We start from the raw sequence: 25,096 nt of genomic DNA, 5'->3' as shown, positions 1-25,096 counted from the left end.
CCTTCACTCTCAATTGCAATTTACACTTTCATGCAGGGCCAGAGTTATAAAACGAAAAACTAAAAGTTTTATAAAATTTTCACCGAAAAAATAAAATTTAAATCGCATAGCATACTAATGAGTTTTTGGTGGTCGTGTTAGTAAAACATTTACCAAAACGCCTGCCAATATGCTGTAATACTTGTGTGTTTGAGGTGTGAGTGAGGGCTTTTTGCAAAGTGATGAATGTTCGACGTATTACGTTTTTTGTGGTTTTCTCTTCTAGTTTTTGTAAGAGTTGCAAATACCCAGCAAACTCATTAACATTTTGTACAATAATAATGATGTATATTTAAAGTTTTAAATGAATGTATTAAGTTTAATTTTTTCTTCAAATTTGTTTTAACTAGAAATTTAGTAGAACTTTTTTAAGTTTAGTATAAATAAAAATTACACACATCGTAAAGTAATTAAAATTATTTGTGTTAAAAAATGCTATCGTATGGAAAATACTACGCGATACCAAATAAAAATATCAGCCGTTTTGGAGTCATTCTTTTACTCACATAAACATATATGTATGTGTATGTGTATCTTTATGTAAGTATACATTTCCGTTCACAACATCAACAACACAAAACAGACACATTGGTAACTTTAATACCAATTGTTAACACTTGATATTTAAAATCCATTTAACAATGATTGTAATACTACTGCTTTTATTTTTGTGCTACAGCACTTATTGAATTTTATTCTTCTGTTTGAATTGCATTTTAACATAAAATGTCAGTAAATTAACACTTTCCAACATACTTATGCAATTTTCTTTTTTCTCACAATCATTAAAATAAATTTTCCATTTTAAATTGTTTTCTTCTTTTTGCTCTTGGTTTCAGCTGAAATACTAGAAGTTGCAGAAAAAAAGAGGAAGAAACAAAATTGCATTAAATATTTGCACTACATTAAAGTGGTACTTTGTTGTATAAGGAATATAATTTTGTTTATGTCTTCCTTGTTTTTAATCTGTTAAAAAGGAATGTATATATGTACATTAGGGTGGCATCTTTGGTAAGGAGTACCGAAAATAAAAGCTTGGTTCATTCTTTTTGTGTCTCACATAGCGCTTTTCAAACATTTTATCCTTTTAATCAGTGGAGTAATTATGGAAGTCGGGTCCAAACATTTGAGCAATGTTACAAGAAATTAAGTTTTCATTTTCGGCGGCAACATTATTAACTTTCATTTTGAGGACACCCTAATATATATATATATATATATATATATATATATATATATATATATACATATTATTTTCCTTTTTTGTCGTTAAGTATCATAAAAGAGTTTTTATGTCTGATATAAATTGATAATATTGGCTTTAGCTACATGTGGATAACAGCCAAAACTTGAATTTTGTTTTCTTTTAAGAATGAAATTTAAAGTGAGTTAAAACAGAAGTTATATTTTCCGTTTTTTTTTTTTAAACTTAGGATAAGATGTATAAAGTTTCAAATGGAATTTCCATTATATCTTTTCAATCTTTATCGATTTTTTTTTTTGTAAATTCGAGCAATATTTTTTTCCGATATAAGGGATATATTTGCAATCTTAAAGGATTTATTTCAGTTTTCAATAAGCGTTTCTTTTCACCTTTGCAGTATACGTATGAATAATATACATACGTACAATTAGATAAATATTACGTATACGCCTTCAAAATGGAAATAATAGTGGAAGTCTTATCTCACTAAAATATTTTTTAGAGTTCATCACAGTGGTACGTATTTCGACGTTATTTTGTTGAAATCAATTTCCTGAAGTCCACAGACAACTACGGGACCCAAATCTTTAACATACATATGCTTTGGAGAAGATTCCAATGTAAAATCACCCAAATCAGAGATAACCTTTGAAAATATTTAATACAAAATTAAGATTTTTGGAGCATGCTTAGACAAAAATAATAAACAACAACATTATGCATCTGCATGTAAAATCTTGTTCTTTTACTTTATAAAAACAAAGCAGAGTAACAGACGTTACACGTTACAAATGAAGCTGTGTTTTTGTCTAGAAACATTATGAGTAGAGTAGATGAATAGTAGAATCTATAAATGAGGACTTTTTGGTACTTTTTCATTCTTCAAAAGGTACTTTTTGATTTTTTTATAATATTAAACTTAGACACATGAAATAAAGCATGTAGAGTTTGGAGTAGATGAGAACGTATAAAAAAGGACTTTTTGGTACTTCTTCGATCTTTAAAAGGTACTTTTTGAATTTTCTTCGAAGGGTACTATTTGAATCTTCTATAATATTGAACCCATAAACATGAAATTATACATTAAGAGTCGTAAGTTAATGAACTTTTTTAGAAAATAATTTTTGTTACTTTTTCGTTTTATGACTGGTACTTTTTGGTCTCTAGGCATACGCGCAGCACCCTGATTGAATGAAAATCTATAAGAACTGGTAGTTTTTCGCTGGTATTCTTTAACTTTTTTGTAATAAAATTAGTATTGTTTGTTTTTTTTTTTTTTTAAATACATCTTAGTGAAGGGTGTATAAGATTCGTCATAGTCGTATATAGTAATCTTACTTTTTTATTTTAAGAAATCCTCTCGCTATTGGTCATCATAAGAAGTAGATTATTGTTTAGTCTTATGCCTATTAACTAGTCTATGGGACAACCTATGGACTAGCCTATACACTAGTCAGTAAAGAGACTAATTTCTATATTTTCACATCTAATTGGTTCTCTGTCTGTTTGTTGAATGCACGAATGTAAGAGGAATTAGAAGGTGGACGGACCTAACAGAGACTGACTTTTGAATTTTGGTCTGTGAAAGTCTAGGTCTTTGTCTATTGCAAAAAGCTCAATAACTAAAAGACAAATTATACCAGTTTACAAATTAATACTTTTTGTTTGCTCATGAAATGAAACATCATATATTTTTTTCAAAAGGGCTATGTCCGATACTTCATTCAAAATTTCATTCAATAATATAAAATTTAGGACTTTCTTAAACCACTTGGTTGGTTTACGTGGTAGTTCACTACACGCGAACTGTCAAGTAGAATCGAAGAGACTTCGTTTTGAACGGACCACTCCACTCGTCAGATGTAGTATTTATAGTATTAGATCCAGCCTGTAGCTGTGAGAAATCTGAGGATATCATTAAGCCTAGACTCAGATATCTCACCAAGGTTAGATATGAAATAATTGCCAAGAAAGCGGTTTCTCTTCACGGCCAGTGCAGGGCATTCACAGACGAGATGGAAACCCGTTTCTTTCTTTTCTCTGTCTTTGCAACTTCGACTATTACCCAGTGTCCTGCTATTACTGCTATCAGCCTCGATATGTCCCGCCTACTTCGGTTTATAAGGTGTCTTGTGCGTTTCTCATTGAAGAAGGGCCACAATAACTTGGCCCCTTTACATGTGTCTAGATCAATGGTGCCCAAAATCACTATTCCCTATCACGCGAGATAGGGCAAGAATATTCTGCTGACGTTGCGTTGACTCACCTACACTATAAGCTTACTTGTGTATTTTCTTATTTGAGCATGTGCTAGTTGATTATCTCTCAACTTGCAAAACAAAATCAACTCAGTTGCTGATCAGCATTTGTCGAAGTAAGATCTGTACGCAACTTTTTTAAAATCCACACAGAAATACAACAACAAAATTTTGAGAAAGCCGAATTTATGTAGGTGAATGAGAGAGCACAGCTGATAGTTTTTTATATATGAACTTTAATGTACGCTGTCTGTCAAAATCCATAATATCAATTTGACAGTTAGAATATACTTTTTAGTATGCAGTCATTTTATTAGTACAGTTTTATTTTGGGTTACATTTTGTTCTCTGCTGCTTTACCAATACAAATGAATGTGTAACAGTGTGTGTATGGGCAACACTGGTCTAGATTATTCCACCTATTTTCAGCCTTTTGAAGAAAGAATCTGAGGATATTGCGCTTGATAAAACTTAAAGGAGTTGCTACTGAAACGACGTTGAGCAGATCCCGTTCTGGCAAGCTCATCTGCCTGTTCATTAACATAGTAGCCCCTATGCGCACGAACCCAAACAAGGGTAATGTCAGACAGACGACCCATCCTTAACAGATCATTCTTGCATTGTCTAACTAATAGGGAAGTGGTAGTATAAGAGTTTAGTAAGAGAAGTGCCGCTTGATTATCGACAAAAATTCTTAAGTTACCGTGAATATTACCAATTCTTTCTTTGAATAAACCGAGATTTATTATTTTAAGGTTATTCAAACTCGATAAAATTTCCCGACATTTTTTAAATGAATCGACTGTTTATTGATTTGAAATTAATTTTCATTTAATACGAACTCAACAAATTGTGAACCAATATACATAGGTATGTACGTATACATGATAATTATTAGAATTTTATTACTCATACGACCCAATGCAATGTTAATATTCCAAGAAATAAATGGAATTTTTTGAAAACCATAATGTATTAAATAGTAAAGATTTATAAAAAAGTGCTAAGTAATTTTCTTTGTATTTTTTTAGGTTAATTCTAATGCATAAAAAAGCAAGTGTGTTTGTCTTTACACGTTATATTATTTTTACTAAACTAAAAGAAAATTACTTAAAGTTCCCAACATCATTACCCAGTTGCTGCACAATTAAATTTGTATTAGCTCTTTAAGTAAAAAATACCACAACTGGGAAATGAATAGATATTAGAGCCGAGTAAAAACGTTCAGTTTTACCTGAGTGCAATTTATATTATTACATTTTTCTATTTTATTTTCTAAAAACACAAACCACTTTTCTACTTACTTTTATACAGCAAACCGCAGTTGATGCCAAATGCGGTTGAGGCATCAAAGACATCATGATAAAGTTGCAATTGGATTTTAAAGCCCTGCAATAATGGTGGCAATGACTGTGTTTGGGAGGAGGAAGAGGTGTTCGAGGCGTTTGTAAAACTGTCATTATTATCATCATCAACTTCAATCACAGTAACATCATTGAGAAAATCATTGAGATCTGAATGACAAGATGAGTACGATGTTGAGGAGGAAGAAGAAGAAGACGAAGAGGAGGAGGATGATGTAGAGGCTGAAGATGATGATGATGATGCTGTTGCTGACGATGAGGCTGACACTGATGAGCTGGAGGCTGGCATGGCGGAAAACAATGTTGTTGAAGATGTTTCCATATTGCCATTCTTATATTGTGCATGTGTTTGAGTTGATATGGCGGGTATTGTTTTCGTATGTTGACGTAACTTTTCATGTGTGCTGGCGCATAAATCAATACTTTTCTGTAGTGTCAACTGTTCCAGCTCATCCACCGCCTCCACTTGTTGTTTGCCATTATTCTCCGTAAGCGTAATTGTTGATTCCCCACTATTTGTTGGATAATTATATGTGGTTTTATCATTGTTCTGTTTATGCTGTTTATTATCTAAAGGACTACGATAATTGTTTTCATTTGATAATTGAAAATTAATTGCATCTTCTAAACGAGATGATGTTTCAGTGGCCACTGGAAAAGAGGTTATTTCATCATTAGCATTTTTTCCAATTTTATTTAGTTGTTGCTGATGTTGTTCATTATCATCATTATCACCTTCATTGGCCTCATTATTATGAACATTGAATTGTGTGTTTGTTGTTAAATGTCGGTAAGAGTCATTAAGTGATTCAGTATCACTCGACTTAACATCCGGTTCGTTGTTGTTATTATTGTGGTTTAGTTGTAAATTGTTTTTGTGGTTAATATCTATTTGCTGTTGTTGGCTTTGTATATATGTTGTTGCAGCATTAGTGGTAGCAACATTATCGTTATTTACATGTACATTGTTGTTGTTATTGTTATTGCTGGTGTTATTGTCTAATATATCTTCGTCGTTTGTTATTCTGGTTGGGTTTATTGCGAAATCTACAGGTGGTCCTGGTGAACGTCCTGGCGCTGGGTCACTGTTCATATGTCCCACTACTGTCTGTATTGCGTAGAGCCCAAAAACTAAAAGGCAAATGACTAATTTCCTCATTATCACTACAACAGCTGCAGTTTGTTGTTGCTGGCGATGGTATTATTGTAATGTCAAGCGGATGCCAATACGTATACTGAAAGCTTTCAACAAAAGGTTCTAGTAACGAGACGTTTGGTTTAACTTGTCTTGCTGCAGTGACTGCTGTGGGTGGTGGTGGTAGTGATGGTGGTAGTGCTAAAGGTGGCGGTAATGGTGGTAGTTGTAAAGTTTTGTATTGGATTTCCATAGACCTTCTTTTTTCAGGATAGAGGAAGAGGTATTAAATCGTAAAGTTTTTTTCGCAAAAAAGAAGATTTTCTTTCTTTTTATAATGGTTTTTATTGCACAAATTTATCTTTGTTTTTGTGTTTTTGTTTGTGTACGTGTTTCTCTTGTTGTTGTTGTTATTGCTGCTGTTGATTTACTTTTAGTTTCATTTAGCAGTTTTTCTTTTAGTAGTTGTAGTTGCTGTAGTCTCTTAAGCAATTGTTTGGTTTTTCTTATTGTTCTTTTAGTGTTTCGTTTTGTTTTTCTGGTCTCTGTTGTTGTTCTTGTCTTTGTTGTAGCTTTTGTAGGTGTATGAATTGCTCTTATCTCTATTGTTGTTGTCATTATTTATTCCTCAATAGTTGCTTTTTTTGTTATAATTTAACTTTTTTGTTATCGTTGCACTTAATTGAAGCACTTTTTCTTGGAGCTTATCTGAAATTAAAGAAAATAAGAGAGAGAAAGATAAAATTAATCCATGTCGTATACATTAAGTGCTTTTTAAACATTTAAAATGAAAACATTATTTTTCCATAAAAAATTTAAAGGTTTTTCTAAAGAAAAATCCAAAATCCTTATAAAATGTCACAAAATATTCCTAAAACAATTACAAACCATAGCATTTATGTCATCACAAAAGCTGTTAACCTTGTGCTTAAATTGTTTCATAAAATTATTTTTTAAGGTTACCTACTCATATAAGACCAAATAAATCTTATACATTTCAAATGTTTTTCCTCTCTAAATCATTTATTCATTTATTTATTCTTGCCACTTAAAAAGAAAACAAAAACAACAAGCTTTTTTCACTAACAAACATTTTCAAATTGTCCTTGATTTAAGCAACACTTCATTAGTTGCAATATATTCTTGTTGCTGCAACTTTGAGGAAAAACTTAAAATGAACAAAATGCGAAAAAAATCAACAACAATTCTATGGTCAACCACCCACCACCACTCTTTACGATGATTACTACTCGTGTTCATAAGTAGAATGAAAACAATAATTTTTGTAAAAATATTTTCAAATGTTTTTTTTTGTATGCTTAATTAAATTTAGCAGCAGCAGCAGTAAGAACATCTCGAGTGTAGTGCAATTAAGCAAAAGTAAAATAAATAAATATTTTTTGCTTTATTTTTACCCATTTTAATACATATTAGAGGCCAAAGGAAATAATATTCTATTAATAAGCAAAAAGTAAAATTAAACAATGTTGCTTGCAGTAACTTTTAGTAATTTAAGGACACTTAAGAGAAAGTTCCATATTAAACCATAAATTTTTATGGATGTTTGACCTATTGGAAGTAATTTTGTTTGACAAAAATACAAATTTTTATTACTTTTTTATGGTTTACATATACGGTTGTGGCATGCAAATTAGCTGAGTTTACAGTTGTTGTTAGGTATAAGGTATATAAGCAGGAAAAAGAAAGAGATATATTAGATATAAAAGCGAAGGATATACCATTTCAGTTCACAGGAAAATTTCAGACTGTAGACTAGACTATAGACTTGAATACAAACTAGACTATAGACTTGACTATAGACTATATAGACTAGACTATAGACTAGATTATAGAACAGACTATAGACTAGACTATAGACTAGACTATAGACTAGACTATAGACTAGACTATAGACTAGACTATAGACTAGACTATAGACTAGACTATAGACTAGACTATAGACTAGGCTATAGACTAGACTATAGACTAGACTATAGACTAGACTATAGACTAGACTATAGACTAGACTATAGACTAGACTATAGACTAGACAATAGACTAGACTATAGACTAGACTATAGACTAGACAATAGACTAGACTATAGACTAGACTATAGACTAGACTATAGACTAGAACTATCGACTAGACTATAGACTAGACTATAGACTAGACTATAGACTAGACTATCGACTAGACTATAGACTAGACTATAGACTAGACTATAGACTAGACTATAGACTAGACTATAGACTAGAATATCTATAGACTAGACTATAGACTAGACTATAGACTAGACTATAGACTAGACTATAGACTAGACTATAGACTAGACTATAGACTAGACTATAGACTAGACTATAGACTAGACTAGACTATAGACTAGACTATAGACTAGACTATAGACTAGACTATAGACTAGCCTATAGACTAGACTATAGACCTAGACTATAGACTAGCCTATAGACTATAGACTAGACTATAGACTAGACTATAGACTAGCCTATAGACTATAGACTAGACTATAGACTAGACTATAGACTAGACTATAGACTAGACTATAGACTAGACTATAGACTAGACAATAGACTAGACTATAGACTAGACTATAGACTAGACTATAGACTAGACTATAGACTAGACTATAGACTAGACTATAGGCTAGACTATAGACTAGACTATAGACTAGACTATAGACTAGATATAGACTAGACTATAGACTAGACTATAGACTAGACTATAGGACTAGACTATAGACTAGACTATAGGACTAGACTATAGACTAGACTATAGACTAGACTATAGACTAGACTATAGACTAGACTATAGACTAGACTATAGACTAGACTATAGACTAGACTATAGACTAGACTATAGACTAGACTATAGACTAGACTATAGACTAGACTATAGACTAGACTATAGACTAGACTATAGACTACACTATAGACTAGACTATAGACTAGACTATAGACTAGACTATAGACTAGACTATAGACTAGACTATAGACTAGACTATAGACTAGACTATAGACTAGACTAAAGACTAGACTATAGACTAGACTATAGACTAGACTATAGGCTAGACTATAGACTAGACTATAGACTAGACTATAGACTAGACTATAGGCTAGACTATAGACTAGACTATAGGCTAGACTATAGACTAGACTATAGACTAGACTATAGACTAGACTATAGACTAGACTATAGACTAGACTATAGACTAGACTATAGACTAGACTATAGACTAGACTATAGACTAGACTATAGACTAGACTATAACAATAGACTATACCAGACTATAGACTAGACTATAGACTAGACTATAGACTAGACTATAGACTAGACATAGACTAGACTATAGGCTAGACTATAGACTAGACTATAGACTAGACTATAGGCTAGACTATAGACTAGACTATAGACTAGACTATAGACTAGACTATAGACTAGACTATAGACTAGACTATAGACTAGACTATAGACTAGTCTATAGACTAGACTATAGACTAGACTATAGGCTAGACTGTAGACTAGACTATAGACTAGACTATAGCTAGACTATAGACTAGACTATAGACTAGACTATAGGCTAGACTATAGACTAGACTATAGACTAGACTATAGACTAGACATAGGCTAGACTATAGACTAGACTATAGACTAGACTATAGACTAGACTATAGACTAGACTATAGACTAGACTATAGACTAGACTATAGACTACACTATAGACTACACTATAGACTAGACTATAGACTACCTATAGACTACACTAGAGACTAGACTATAGACTAGACTATAGACTAGACCATAGACTAGACTATAGACTATACTATAGACTAGACTATAGACTAGGCTATAGACTAGACTATAGACTAGACTATAGACTAGACTATAGACTAGACTATAGACTATACTATAGACTAGACTATAGACTATACTATAGACTAGACTATAGACTAGACTATAGACTAGACTATAGACTAGACTATAGACTAGACTATAGACTAGACTATAGACTAGACTATAGACTAGACTATAGACTAGACTATAGACTAGACTATAGACTAGACTATAGACTAGACTATAGACTAGACTATAGACTAGACTATAGACTAGACTATAGACTAGATATACTAGACTATAGACTAGACTATAGACTAGACTATAGACTAGACTATAGACTAGACTATAGACTAGACTATAGACTAGACTATAGACTAGACTATAGACTAGACTATAGACTAGACTATAGACTAGACTATAGACTAGACTATAGAATAGACTATAGACTAGACTATAGACTAGACTATAGACTAGACTATAGACTAGACTATAGACTATACTATAGACTAGACTATAGACTAGACTATAGACTAGATAGACTAGACTATAGACTAGACTATAGACTAGACTATAGACTAGACTATAGACTAGACTATAGACTAGACTATAGACTAGACTATAGACTAGACTATAGACTAGACTATAGACTAGACTATATACTAGACTATAGACTAGACTATAGACTAGACTATAGACTAGACTGTAGACTAGACTATAGACTAGACTATAGACTAGACTATAGACTAGACTATAGACTAGACTATAGACTAGACTATAGACTAGACTATAGACTAGACTATAGACTAGACTAGACTATAGACTAGACTATAGACTAGACTATAGACTAGACTATAGACTAGACTTTAGACTAGACTATAGACTAGACTATAGACTAGACTATAGACTAGACTATAGACTAGACTATAGACTAGACTATAGACTAGACTATAGACTAGACTATAGACTAGACTATAGACTAGACTATAGACTAGACTATAGACTAGACTATAGACTAGACTATAGACTAGACTATAGACTAGACTATAGACTAGACTATAGACTAGACTATAGACTAGACTATAGACTAGACTATAGACTAGACTATAGACTAGACTATAGACTAGACTATAGACTAGACTATAGACTAGACTATAGACTAGACTATAGACTAGACTATAGACTAGACTTTAGACTAGACTATAGACTAGGCTATAGACTAGGCTATAGACTAGACTATAGACTAAATTATTTTGAAGACTAGAACATGGTAGTCAAGACTATTGATCCGATATTGTGACTTTTTAAAACTTTGTTTTATTTATCATTTTGACCCACTGTACATTGTAATAACAAAATCTTTTATGGCAAACACTGTGTAAAACTTGTTAGAATACATTGTTTTAAACTTTTTGAGAAAAAAAAACAACATCAAGCTCAAATTTTACTATGAGTGATTATATGTTCTTACTTATAATATGAACGCATAATCATAAAATTTTATATGTCTTTAGATGACTCCCAAATGTGTAAGAAAATTTTCTTGTTTGTCAGATATTTAAAGAAAAAAAATTGCGAATATAAAAACCTAAGAAAAAAAGTTATTACCATGATTGATGCACTTGTTTGGTGGCGTGATAAAAATTTTTAAAAAATATTTTACTTAAAAACATACACACTTTATTTGTTTTGTTGTTACTTGCAACAAGGGGTGTGAGATCATGTTATAAACGATTTCACGTATTATTGTTATTAATCTTTGTATCTATTCCTGTGCTCTTTTTCTGTTTGTTCTTGAAGTGTTGAAAATCACGTTTAAATTTTAATGTCAACTTTGTCTACAAAGTAATAAATTTACTTTCATGACATAATTTTTTAAATAAAAAGTACAGAGTATGAGTTCTTGTTTGGAATAAATACTTAAATAAAATGTTTTTCTAACAGAATTTTTAAAAATATCTAAAAATATTTTTTTTAATGCATTTTTAGTTTGTAACAAACAGACATTAAACCCTTTTCAAATTAAAATATTCTAGACGGTTTTTTTTAAATATTTATTGAACTGAGTTAAATTCCAAAGTTAAAAAAAAACATAATTTTGCTTCAAGCAATTGATTAAAAATTGACATTTTGATTTGATATAGATCACCTGAAGTACCAAACAAATATTAATAAAGAAAACAAAAATTTTCGTAAACTAACAAAAGGTCAGGTAGTACTAAAAAAAATTCACTTTAACTCAATACTAGTGGGTTGAAGTTAAAAGCAAGTAAAATTCCATAACTGTAATAAAAAGTAAAATAAAAATACAACTTTCCAAATTATTTCTCATACAATTGCTTCTCATACAAAGCTTTTCAATTTGAATATATTTATTCTGGCAAATAAAGGTCAAAGTTCATGTTATTTTGTATCATTGCTGCAGGATTCTTTTATTACAAAATTGTAAGTAATAAATTATGTTTTTGTTTTATATAATATTATATTACGCATACAGATGTATACGCATAATACTTTGACCTTTGTTTCCTTTTAAATTAAAGAGAAATTCTTAGAATAATTCTGAAACTCTGATGATTTTTTTTTATACACTCGTGGCTTATTATATTTTATTCTGTCGTATTAGGGGGAAGATCCATAAAGTATTGTTTTCTGACTTATTAGATATAAATAAATAATATAAGATGTAAAAAGTGTCTAATGCAAATATTTCATTAAACAGTAAAATTCAATTACAAATTTGACATTTTTAAAAAGCAAACTTGAAACAAAAAGTACGAGATTTACTTGAAAAGTTTTCAATGGGAAGTTTTAATGGAAAGCTTCTAAGGAACAGTTCTTTGTTTTCTAAGGGAAACGTAAAAAACTTCCACTGAATCTTTACGCTTCTAAAGCTTTCTAAAAAAACTACCAAAGTATCCAGGAAATGTTTCTAAAGTGAACTAGTAAAAACATTCCAGGTATGCTTTAAAACTTTTGTAAAGAAATCTTCTAAAATTTTCTTTAGAAAACTTTTAAAAATTTATTTAGAAAAGTTGAAAAGTTTTACTTATAAATCTTTTAAATTTTTCCATTAAAACTTCTGAATTTTCCTTAAAAATTTTTCAACATTTTCGTCAGAAAACTTCCAAAATCATCTAATGTTTAACTAAGAAAACTTTTGAGATTTTCCTTAGATAACTTCTTAAGTTTATCTTATAGAACATCTAAAGCTTTTCTGTTAAAACTTTAAAAAATAAATTGAAGTTTTTCTTTACATTAAAAACTTCTAAATTTATCCACATGAACTTCTGAATTTTGCTTAGTAAACTTTCAAAATTTTAGAAAAGCTCAAAAGTTTCAGTCATCTAAAGTTTTCGCTATAAAAAGACTTCGAAAGTTTCCTTAACAAACTATATATAAAAGTTTTCTTTAAAAATCTTAAAAATTTTTCCCTAGAAAAGTTTTTCCTCAGAAAACTTCCAACATTTTCCTTAGAAAACTGCTGAAGTTTCCCTTAGAAAGCTTTTAAAGTTTTCCTTAAAAAACTGTTTCTCTTAGTAAACTTCTAAAGTTTGTCCTCAGGAAACTTCCAAGGTTTTCCTTAGAAAGCTTTTAAACTTCTAAAGTTTTGTAGCTTTCAGTAGGAAAATTTGAAAACTTTCTATGGAAAATTTTCTTAAGGAAGGTTAGGTTTAGGTAAGGTTTTAACAGATTGCTGTGCATCGGACAGCCACAGAACAGCTTCATTACTTGGTTCCAATTTCATCTCTTTGTAAGAAAAGTAAAATAGAGATAATGGAATGATATATAGAAGAGAAAGAAAGAGACAAGAAACAATGAACATGTCGTTGAATAGAGACGTTGTATGAAGATTACGTCCAGTTTATTGGAAGTCACAGTCACAACAAATTTGACAGTTTCAAGTCGTTCTAATTGAACATTTTATAAATCAGACAGATCGTTGAGTCTAAAAGAAATTTTAGTCCGAAACTTGTCAATGAAGGTGACACCACTAGTGTCTTCGCGAGATCCCTGAAACAAGTGTTCTATTCGCCATTTAAATTCAATATGACAGCAGTTCACACTGTCATTTGTTTGGCTAGTAGACCAGATGAACAGAGCAAACAACGCCTTTATGGGAGTTGTTTGTTCTTACAGCACCGGATATGAGAAGAGCAGAATATATCATAAGCTTTTCAAGATGTTTTCTGTATAAGGCACATGCCACCAGTCGACTTTCCGATACCGCTGGATAACTGCATCGAAAAGCCAATGAATATTCCAAAAGCTTTTATATCATGCCATTTAACTTAGGAAGAAGAAAATGAGTGATCTTGTATCTGCATTCAACGCTTCATGAGCTGATTATCTTTAGAGCTTCTTCTAACCTTTGGGACAATGTTTCAAGGCCAAAAGAGTCTAGTTTTACCGGAAGACTCTTAATGACCATTTTTCAAAAAAGTGGTGATATAACGCCACCTTGAGGAGTACATCATACGGCTTATTTAGATATTTGTGTGCTACCATTGAAGTTTCGATTATAGTAAACTATCCAGAAAAACCGTTATAGACTTGTCTTAAGGAAAGCTTTAGAAGTTTTCTATAATAAAGTTTTTTAGTCCTTTTTTAAATGAAAACTTGAGAACTTTTCTCAAGTAAAACTTCAGTAATTTTCATAAGAGAATATTTAGGAGCTTTTCAGAGAAATTATTCAAAATTCCTCAATGAAGCTGCCACCACTTGAGACTGATATGAAACGGGAATTGTCTCAAGGAAGGCAAAGATTCTGAGATGCACTAATCAACGTCATTTAGGGCTTGCGGTAGAACATCAGAGATCTTGAGCTACCGCTACTAATAAATCGTCGGAGAAGGCAACCGTTTTAAGGCCAAAAGAGTCTAGTTTTACCAGAAGACAATTAATGACCATTTTTTATAAGTGCGGGGATATAACGCCACCCTGGGAAGTACATCATACGGCTTATTTAGATATGTGTTTGCCACCAGTGAAGATTCGATTATCTTATTTGAGAGTAAACTCTCCAGAAAAAAACGCTTTAGACCTGACCTAGACCTTTTTTTTAACGAAAACTTGAGAACTTTTCTTAAGTAAAGCTTCAGTCATATATAATATAATATTTATGGGCTTTTTAAGAAAAACTTTTAAAGTTTTTTGAAGAAAGATTTATGGTTTCCATAAGGAACTAAGTAAACTTTCCACAAAATCCACATATAACCTAAAGTCTTAAGGAAAGCTCTAAAAGTTTTTTTATCACAAAGCTTTTTAACATTTTTAACGAAAAACTTGAAAACTTTTTCTTTAGAAAAAAAAGTCACTTTCGTAATAGAATATTTTAAGAGCTTTCTTAAAAGTTGTCTGAAAAGCTTTTATGGTTTTCTTAAGCAATTAGTTTATGATTGTTAAATAAAACTTTATATTTCGAAAGTTTTCTAAAAAAATTTATGTTATTTACCACTAAATAATTACTAAACTATGGATATCTTACAGCAAATAAATTTATTCAATTACAATTTATTAATGTTAATTAAACAGTAAGCTTAACAATTAATTTTTTTACTTCTGAAAAGAGCATTAAACCGATTAATTTGTCGGTTTCTTTAAAACAAACTTTCCATCAAACACTTTGACTTTGTGAATGTTGATAATTAAATTACCGCAGCTTCAAACAACGAAAATGCAAATCCCTGGCAGTTGTAAAGAAAACATCTATATATTTGGGTGTAACACTATAAAAAAGTGTCCATATGAGCAAAAAGTCTATTGAAACAAAGTACTTTACTCGTCATGTTTTATGCCAAAAAGAATCCTTTTATTATTTCAACTAAAAGTAGTAGAGCATACAAATAGTTTGACTATAGATACGGTAGTTTATTTAAAATGGTAATTTACTAACTAAATAACTCACAAACAAAACCATTCACTAGCTATTGTGGCTTAATTTTATGCTAGAGATAATATCTACTTTTAGTGGAAAAATATTTAAGACAATTGCTTTTGTGGTTTGGGGGGGGATTTTGCCATTGTAGGCGAAATTTTTGCGCATAATTGAAAAGTTTTTCATAGCTCAAGTCAAATACATTCATATGTATGTATAGTATGTACGTATGGTTAAAGTAAAGTAATAACATGTATAATGTAAAGTAAAATTATAAATAACACTTAAATGTCATAAAAATATGTACATACTTGAAAAGTAATTAAAGGCTGCTTTTTTATATTTATATGTTATATAAAAATATTGTTAAAAAATGAAGAAAACTTTATAAGTTTAATGCACATGTAGTATTTAATATAATTTCATAAAAAAATTTTTGTCTCCAGAATTAATGTTTAATTTAATGACATAAAATTTACAAAAACAAACCAAAAATAAGTGTCCTTAAAAAATAACAATAAAATGTAAAAGAAATGACCATAAAATGTTATATTTTATGTTTTAAAAAAACATTTAACTAAGTATACTAGTCTACTATTAATTAACTAATAATTTTTTCACAAAATTAGACGCGCCGCTGTATTAATTGTCTCTTAAAATAAGACACTAATGATGACAACATAGCATCCCAAATAAATAAGGACCCAGCATAGACAGGCAGACACTAAAATTACAACTAATATAAATAAACAAGTATATTTTATTTAATTTTATTGTCTCTAATTTAAGTAGTGTTTTTTTTTTTCTTTCAAGATAATCTGATTTTGATATGCGTGAAATAAAAGGATATTTACCCACATAAACAAAAACATTTCTTTTTTGTAATTGATACTTTAGAAATAAACGAGGCAATTAAACACTTCAAAACAAGAATATTATGTAACCTATTATTTAGCTATAGAAGAAGATAAACTAAACAGGTAAAAATTAAAAAAATAAGGTATATAACTGAAAGGGCAAAGCTTTATAAGTATAATGAAATTTAAATTGAATTGATGCCAAGGAATGTCATAACTTTAAAAGCGTAAAATTTTTCCAAAAGAAAACTTTGCTGGAAGAACATACATATGTAGATGACTTATGCTATATCTTGAGATAAAATATTTGCGCATTTGATACAGTAGGAATCTAGTAAGAAGAAATAAAAAAATTAAGAAAAGCTTTTAAAGCTGCCTAAGGAAAATTTCCAAAATTATTCCAAAAAAAAAAAAAATATTTAAAACCTTCGCGAAAATAATATTGTAGTTAGTTGTTAGTTAGTTAGTAGTAGATAGATAGATAGTAGATAGATAGATAGATAGATAGATAGATAGATAGATAGATAGTAGTTAGTAGTTAGTTAGTAGTAGTTCGTTAGTTAGTTAGTTAGTTAGTAGTTAGTTAGTTGGTTAGTTAGTGTAGTTAGTTAGTTAGTTAGTAGTTAGTAGTAGTTAGTTAGTTAGTTAGTTAGTTAGTTAGTTAGTAGTAGTTAGTTAGTAGTTAGTTAGTTAGTTAGTAGTTAGTAGTTAGTTAGTTAGTTAGTTAGTTAGTTAGTTAGTTAGTTAGTTAGTTAGTAGTTAGTTAGTTAGTTAGTTAGTTAGTTAGTTAGTTAGGTAGTTAGTAGTTAGTTAGTTAGTAGTTAGTTAGTTAGTAGTTAGTTAGTTAGTTAGTAGTTAGTGAGTTAGTTAGTTAGTTAGTTAGTTTAGTTAGTTAGTTAGTAGTTAGTAGTAGTAGTTAGTTAGTTAGTTAGTTAGTTAGTTAGTTAGTTAGTAGTTAGTGAGTTAGTTAGTTAGTTAGTTAGTTAGTTAGTTAGTTAGTTAGTTAGGTAGTTAGTTAGTTAGTTAGTAGTTAGTTAGTTAGTAGTTAGTTAGTTAGTTAGTTAGTTAGTTAGTTAGTTAGTTAGTTAGTTAGTTAGTAGTAGTAGTTAGTTAGTTAGTTAGTAGTTAGTTAGTAGTTAGTTAGTTAGTTAGTAGTTAGTTAGTTAGTAGTTAGTTAGTTAGTTAGTTAGTTAGTAGTTAGTAGTTAGTTAGTAGTAGTTAGTTAGTAGTTAGTAGTTAGTTAGTTAGTTAGTTAGTTAGTTAGTTAGTTAGTAGTTAGTAGTTAGTTAGTTAGTTAGTTAGTTAGTTAGTAGTTAGTTAGTTAGTTAGTTAGTTAGTTAGTTAGTTAGTTAGTTAGTTAGTAGTTAGTTAGTTAGTTAGTTAGTTAGTTAGTTAGTAGTAGTTAGTTAGTTAGTTAGTTAGTAGTTAGTTAGTTAGTTAGTTAGTTAGTTAGTTAGTAGTTAGTTAGTTAGTTAGTTAGTAGTTAGTTAGTTAGTTAGAGTTAGTTAGTTAGTTAGTTAGTTAGTTAGTTAGTTAGTTAGTTAGTAGTTAGTAGTTAGTTAGTTAGTTAGTTAGTTAGTTAGTTAGTTAGTTAGTTAGTTAGTTAGTTAGGTAGTTAGTTAGTTAGTTAGTTAGTTAGTTAGTTAGTTAGTTAGTTAGTTAGTTAGTTAGTAGTTAGTAGTTAGTTAGTTAGTAGTTAGTAGTTAGTAGTTAGTAGTAGTTAGTTAGTTAGTTCGTTAGTTAGTTAGTTAGTTAGTAGTTAGTTAGTTAGTTAGTAGTTAGTTAGTTAGTTAGTTAGTTAGGTAGGTAGTTAGTTAGTTAGTTAGTAGTAGTAGTTCGTTAGTTAGTTAGTTAGTTAGTTAGTTAGTTAGTTAGTAGTATTAGTAGTTAGTAGTTAGTTAGTTAGTTAGTTAGTTAGTTAGTTAGTTAGTAGTTAGTTAGTTTAGTTAGTTAGTTAGTTAGTAGTTGTTCGATAGTTAGTTAGTTAGCACTTAAAATGATTACCTCTACATATATGAATATGACTTAAAGAAAACTTTTTAAATTTTGTGCAAAAATTGTTAAAAGTTTAAAATGCATCTGCGGAACACTTTACTTGTTTTTTAAGAATTTTGCGAAACTAACCTATTGAATATGTCCTGTTTACTATACTGATAATACTTTATGCTTTTAATAGCATGTGACAACAATAATCTGTTGTCATAGTAACAACTCCAATATATACAATAATCACAAAATCACCAAAGGGAAAAATTCTAGGTATGATACAATTTTTTGAAATGTTCTAGGAAATTAAATAATGCTTCTAACTTTCTTATCAACAATTTAAATATGTATTTGTAATGTAAAATTATACACACACACCAGTAATATATGATATGTATGCTTTTCGACCAAAATAGTCGTTGCTTAGTTTAAAATGCCTTAATCCATAAAAGTAAAAAACTCTAAAGTCTATTGTCCTTGTAACATATTGCCGAAATTTTTAGTTGTTGTTATTATTGTCGTTGCTCTTGTTGATACAAATGTATTTGTATATTTGTACTGTACATGGTTTTGTATTTTTTAGCTTCTCATGCCACTTAGCCGTGAATATTTTATACTTAAAGCTAAAGAAGAGGAAAAGCAGTAAATGTAAAGGAAACTTAAAATTTAAGTTATATAAGTTATTTTTCTTTAATTTTGCAATAAGAAATTTTAGCGATATACGAATGTGTGTACATACGAGGTTGGCATAAAAAATATTTTAATATTCTAAAGTATTAAAGTTTAGCTTTTACTAAACCTCGTATTTATTTACCTATCAGCCAACACATTTTGTATATTTCCACTTTATGACTTTTGTGCCTTTAACAAAAAGTTCGCAATTTATATGTGTTCAAATTTTCTAACGTTTTATGCACGAGCAAAATTACCAACTGTCGAATAAATTTAATAAAAACACAGGTGCATAAAATGGCCACATGAAAATGGTGTATGTTTGTTATAATAACAATAATAAAATTGCTAAAATTTACTATTCAGGTATAAAACTAAAATGAACTTGAATTTTAGGTGACTTTATTGTTCATAAATGTAAAATTCTTTAAGTTTTGCGAATAGAAAAAAATTAACAAATGTGAAAGTTTGTTTTGACGAAATTAATAATAAACCCAGCAAAATTTGATTACACAAAAACATTTATAATTTTTACAAAAGTCGCTTACAAATAGGGAGTTAAAGAAGTTTACTAGACTATAGACTAGACTATAGACTAGACTATAGACTAGACTATAAACTAGACTATAGACTAGACTATAGACTAGACTATAGACTAGACTATAGACTAGACTATAGACTAGACTATAGACTAGACTATAGACTAGACTATAGACTAGACTATAGACTAGACTATAGACTAGACTATAGACTAGACTATAGACTAGACTATAGACTAGACTATAGACTAGACTATAGACAAGACTATAGACTAGACTATAGACTAGACTATAGACTAGACTATAGACTAGACTATAGACTAGACTATAGACTAGACTATAGACTGACTATAGACTAGACTATAGACTAGACTATAGACTAGACTATAGACTAGACTATAGACTAGACTATAGACTAGACTATAGACTAGACTATAGACTAGACTATAGACTAGACTATAGACTAGACTATAGACTAGACCATAGACTAGACTATAGACTAGACTACAGAATAGACTATAGACTAGACTAGAGACTAGACTATAGACTAGACTAGAGACTAGACTATAGACTAGACTAGAGACTAGACTATACACTAGACTATAGACTAGACTATAGACTAGACTATAGACTAGACTATAGACTAGACTATAGACTAGACTATAGACTAGACTATAGACTAGACTATAGACTAGACTATAGACTAGACTATAGACTAGATAGACTATAGACTAGACTATAGACTAGACTATAGACTAGACTATAGACTAGACTATAGACTAGACTATAGACTAGACTATAGACTAGACTATAGACTAGACTATAGACTAGACTATAGACTAGACTATAGACTAGACTATAGACTAGACTATAGACTAGACTATAGACTAGACTATAGACTAGACTATAGACTAGACTATAGACTAGACTATAGACTAGACTATAGACTAGACTATAGACTAGAGATATGACTAGACTATAGACCAGACTATAGACTAGACTATAGACTAGACTATAGACTAGACTATAGACTAGACTATAGACTAGACTATAGACTAGACTATATACTAGACTATATACTAGACTATAGACTAGACTATAGACTAGACTATATACTAGACTATAGACTAGACTATAGACTAGACTATAGACTAGACTATAGACTAGACTATAGACTAGACTATAGACTAGACTATAGAATAGACTATAGAATAGACTATAGACTAGACTATAGACTAGACTATAGACTAGACTATAGACTAGACTATAGACTAGACTATAGACCAGACTATAGACTAGACTATAGACTAGGCTATAGACTAGACTACAGACTAGACTATAGACTAGACTATAGACTAGGCTATAGACTGGACTATAGACTAGGCTATAGACTAGACTATAGACTAGACTATAGACTAGACTATAGACTAGACTATAGTCTAGACTATAGACTAGACTATAGACTAGACTATAGACTAGACTTAGTCTAGACTATAGACTAGACTATAGACTAGACTATAGACTAGACTATAGACTAGACTATAGACTAGACTATAGACTAGACTATATTCTAGACTATAGACTAGACTATAGACTAGACTATAGACTAGACTATAGACTAGACTATAGACTAGACTATAGACTAGACTATAGACTAGACTATAGACTAGACTATAGACTAGACTATAGACTAGACTATAGACTAGACTATAGACTAGACTATAGACTAGACTATAGACTAGACTATAGGCTAGACTATAGACTAGATAGACTAGACTATAGATAGACTAGACTAGACTATAGACTAGACTATAGACTAGACTATAGACTAGACTATAGACTAGACTATAGACTAGACTATAGACTAGACTATAGTCTAGACTATAGACTAGACTATAGACTAGACTATAGACTAGACTATAGACTAGACTATAGACTAGACTATAGACTAGACTATAGACTAGACGATAGACTAGACTATATTCTAGACTATAGACTAGACGATAGACTAGACTATAGACTAGACTATAGACTAGACTATAGACTAGACTATAGACTAGACTATAGACTAGACGATAGACTAGACTTATTCTAGACTATAGACTAGACGATAGACTAGACGATAGACTAGATTATAGACTAGACTATAGACTAGACTATAGACTAGACTATAGACTAGACTATAGACTAGACTATAGACTAGACTATAGACTAGACTATAGACTAGACTATAGACTAGACTATAGACTAGACTATAGACTAGACTATAGACTAGACTGTAGACTAGACTATAGACTAGACTATAGACTAGACTATAGACTAGACTATAGACTAGACTATAGACTAGACTATAGACTAGACTATAGACTAGACTATAGACTAGACTATAGACTAGACTATAGACTAGACTATAGACTAGACTATAGACTAGACTATAGACTAGACTATAGACTAGACTATAGACTAGGACTATAGACTAGACTATAGACTAGACTATAGACTAGACTATAGACTAGACTATAGACTAGACTATAGACTAGACTATAGACTAGACTATAGACTAGACTATAGACTAGACTATAGACTAGACTATAGACTAGACTATAGACTAGACTATAGACTAGACTATAGACTAGACTATAGACTAGACTATAGACTAGACTATAGACTATAGACTAGACTATAGATAGACTATAGACTAGACTATAGACTAGACTATAGACTAGACTATAGACTAGACTATAGACTAGACTATAGACTAGACTATAGACTAGACTATAGACTAGACTATAGACTAGACTATAGACTAGACTATAGACTAGACTATAGACTAGACTAGACTAGACTATAGACTAGACTATAGACTAGACTATAGACTAGACTATAGACTAGACTATAGACTAGACTATAGACTAGACTATAGACTAGACTATAGACTAGACTATAGACTAGACTATAGACTAGACTATAGACTAGACTATAGACTAGACTATAGACTAGACTATAGACTAGACTATAGACTAGACTATAGACTAGACTATAGACTAGACTATAGACTAGACTATAGACTAGACTATAGAGAGACTATAGACTAGACTATAGACTAGACTATAGACTAGACTATAGACTAGACTATAGACTAGACTATAGACTAGACTATAGACTAGACTATAGACTAGACTATAGACTAGACTATAGACTAGACTATAGACTAGACTATAGACTAGACTATAGACTAGACTATAGACTAGACTATAGACTAGACTATAGACTAGACTATAGACTAGACTAGACTATAGACTAGACTATAGACTAGACTATAGACTAGACTAGACTATAGACTAGACTAGACTATAGACTAGACTAGACTATAGACTAGACTAGACTAGACTAGACTATAGACTAGACTATAGACTAGACTATAGACTAGACTATAGACTAGACTATAGACTAGACTATAGACTAGACTATAGACTAGACTATAGACTAGACTATAGACTAGACTATAGACTAGACTATAGACTAGACTATAGACTAGACTATAGACTAGACTATAGACTAGACTATAGACTAGACTATAGACTAGACTATAGACTAGACTATAGACTAGACTATAGACTAGACTATAGACTAGACTCTAGACTAGACTATAGACTAGACTATAGACTAGACTATAGACTAGACTATAGACTAGACTATAGACTAGACTATAGACTAGACTATAGACTAGACTATAGACTAGACTATAGACTAGACTAGACTATAGACTAGACTATAGACTAGACTATAGACTAGACTATAGACTAGACTATAGACCAGACTATAGACTAGACTATAGACTAGACTAGACTATAGACTAGACTAGACTATAGACTAGACTAGACTATAGACTAGACTAGACTATAGACTAGACTATAGACTATAGACTAGACTATAGACTAGACTATAGACTATAGACTAGACTATAGACTATAGACTATAGACTAGACTATAGACTAGACTATAGACTAGACTATAGACTAGACTATAGACTAGACTATAGACTAGACTATAGACTAGACTATAGACTAGACTATAGACTAGACAGACTAGACTATAGACTAGACTATAGACTAGACTATACTAGACTATAGACTAGACTATAGACTAGACTATAGACTAGACTATAGACTAGACTATAGACTAGACTATAGACTAGACTATAGACTAGACTATAGACTAGACTATAGACTAGACTATAGACTAGACTATAGACTAGACTATAGACTAGACTATAGACTAGACTATAGACTAGACTATAGACTAGACTATAGACTAGACTATAGACTAGACTTTAGACTAGACTATAGACTAGACTATAGACTAGACTATAGACTAGACTATAGACTAGACTATAGACTAGACTATAGACTAGACTATAGACTAGACTATAGACTAGACTATAGACTAGACTATAGACTCGACTATAGACTAGACTATAGACTAGACTATAGACTAGACTATAGACTAGACTATAGACTAGACTATAGACTAGACTATAGACTAGACTATAGACTAGACTATAGACTAGACTATAGACTAGACTATAGACTAGACTATAGACTAGACTATAGACTAGACTATAGACTAGACTATAGACTAGACTATAGACTAGACTATAGACTAGACTATAGACTAGACTATAGACTAGAGTATAGACTAGACTATAGACTAGACTATAGACTAGACTATAGACTAGACTATAGACTAGACTATAGACTAGACTATAGACTAGACTATAGACTACACTATAGACTACTCTATTGACTGGATTATTGACTAGTCTATAGACTAGACTTTAGGTCAGACCATAGACTATAGTCTATAGTCTAGTCTATAGTCTAAGGCAATTCAAGGCTATAAAATCTGTTAAAAAATAAACAAGTAGTATTTTATTTCTAAATTTTCTTTCTATTTATGTTTGATTTTTAATAAACTTTTCATTTATCCCCAATCTTTTTATTCCTTTTAACTAATTTAGAACTATGACATGTAGTCAAGCTTAAACATATTCTAATGAAGTTTTATTAAATTAAATTAATGTAAAAGCATTAAATAACCATAAAAAATAACCCTTATCAACAGTATAAAAAGCAAAAAAATATACATACATATATTTAAAGCATACAAATTAAAAATTACCTTTTTTGTAAATATGTATGTGTGTATTTATGTATATAATATGTACTTATTTTTAATAGCTGGACGAAAAATTCAAAGAATTTCGACAAAAAACTGTTTCCATTAAAATTACTGCACATCTGTTACGAGTAAAGTG

General features: G+C 30.4%; 1 protein-coding gene across 1 annotated transcript in view; it reads right to left on the bottom strand.

Moving 5' to 3' along the window:
- Nucleotides 1–25,096, bottom strand: part of LOC119612472 — a 60,427-nt gene that overhangs the window by 25,571 nt on the left and 9,760 nt on the right. Inside the window, 1 exon segment of the mRNA XM_037968281.1 lies at nt 4,806–6,708. Within this exon segment, the coding sequence (XP_037824209.1) occupies nt 4,806–6,024 (1,219 nt within the window). The 5' untranslated portion in view covers nt 6,025–6,708.

The sequence above is a fragment of the Lucilia sericata genome, unplaced genomic scaffold (genome assembly GCF_015586225.1).
Source record: "Lucilia sericata isolate MDLA Ls3-8-SP2 unplaced genomic scaffold, ASM1558622v1 Contig001705F_arrow, whole genome shotgun sequence".
Taxonomy (NCBI): domain Eukaryota; kingdom Metazoa; phylum Arthropoda; class Insecta; order Diptera; family Calliphoridae; genus Lucilia; species Lucilia sericata.
This window is presented reverse-complemented; position numbering and strand designations above follow the sequence as displayed.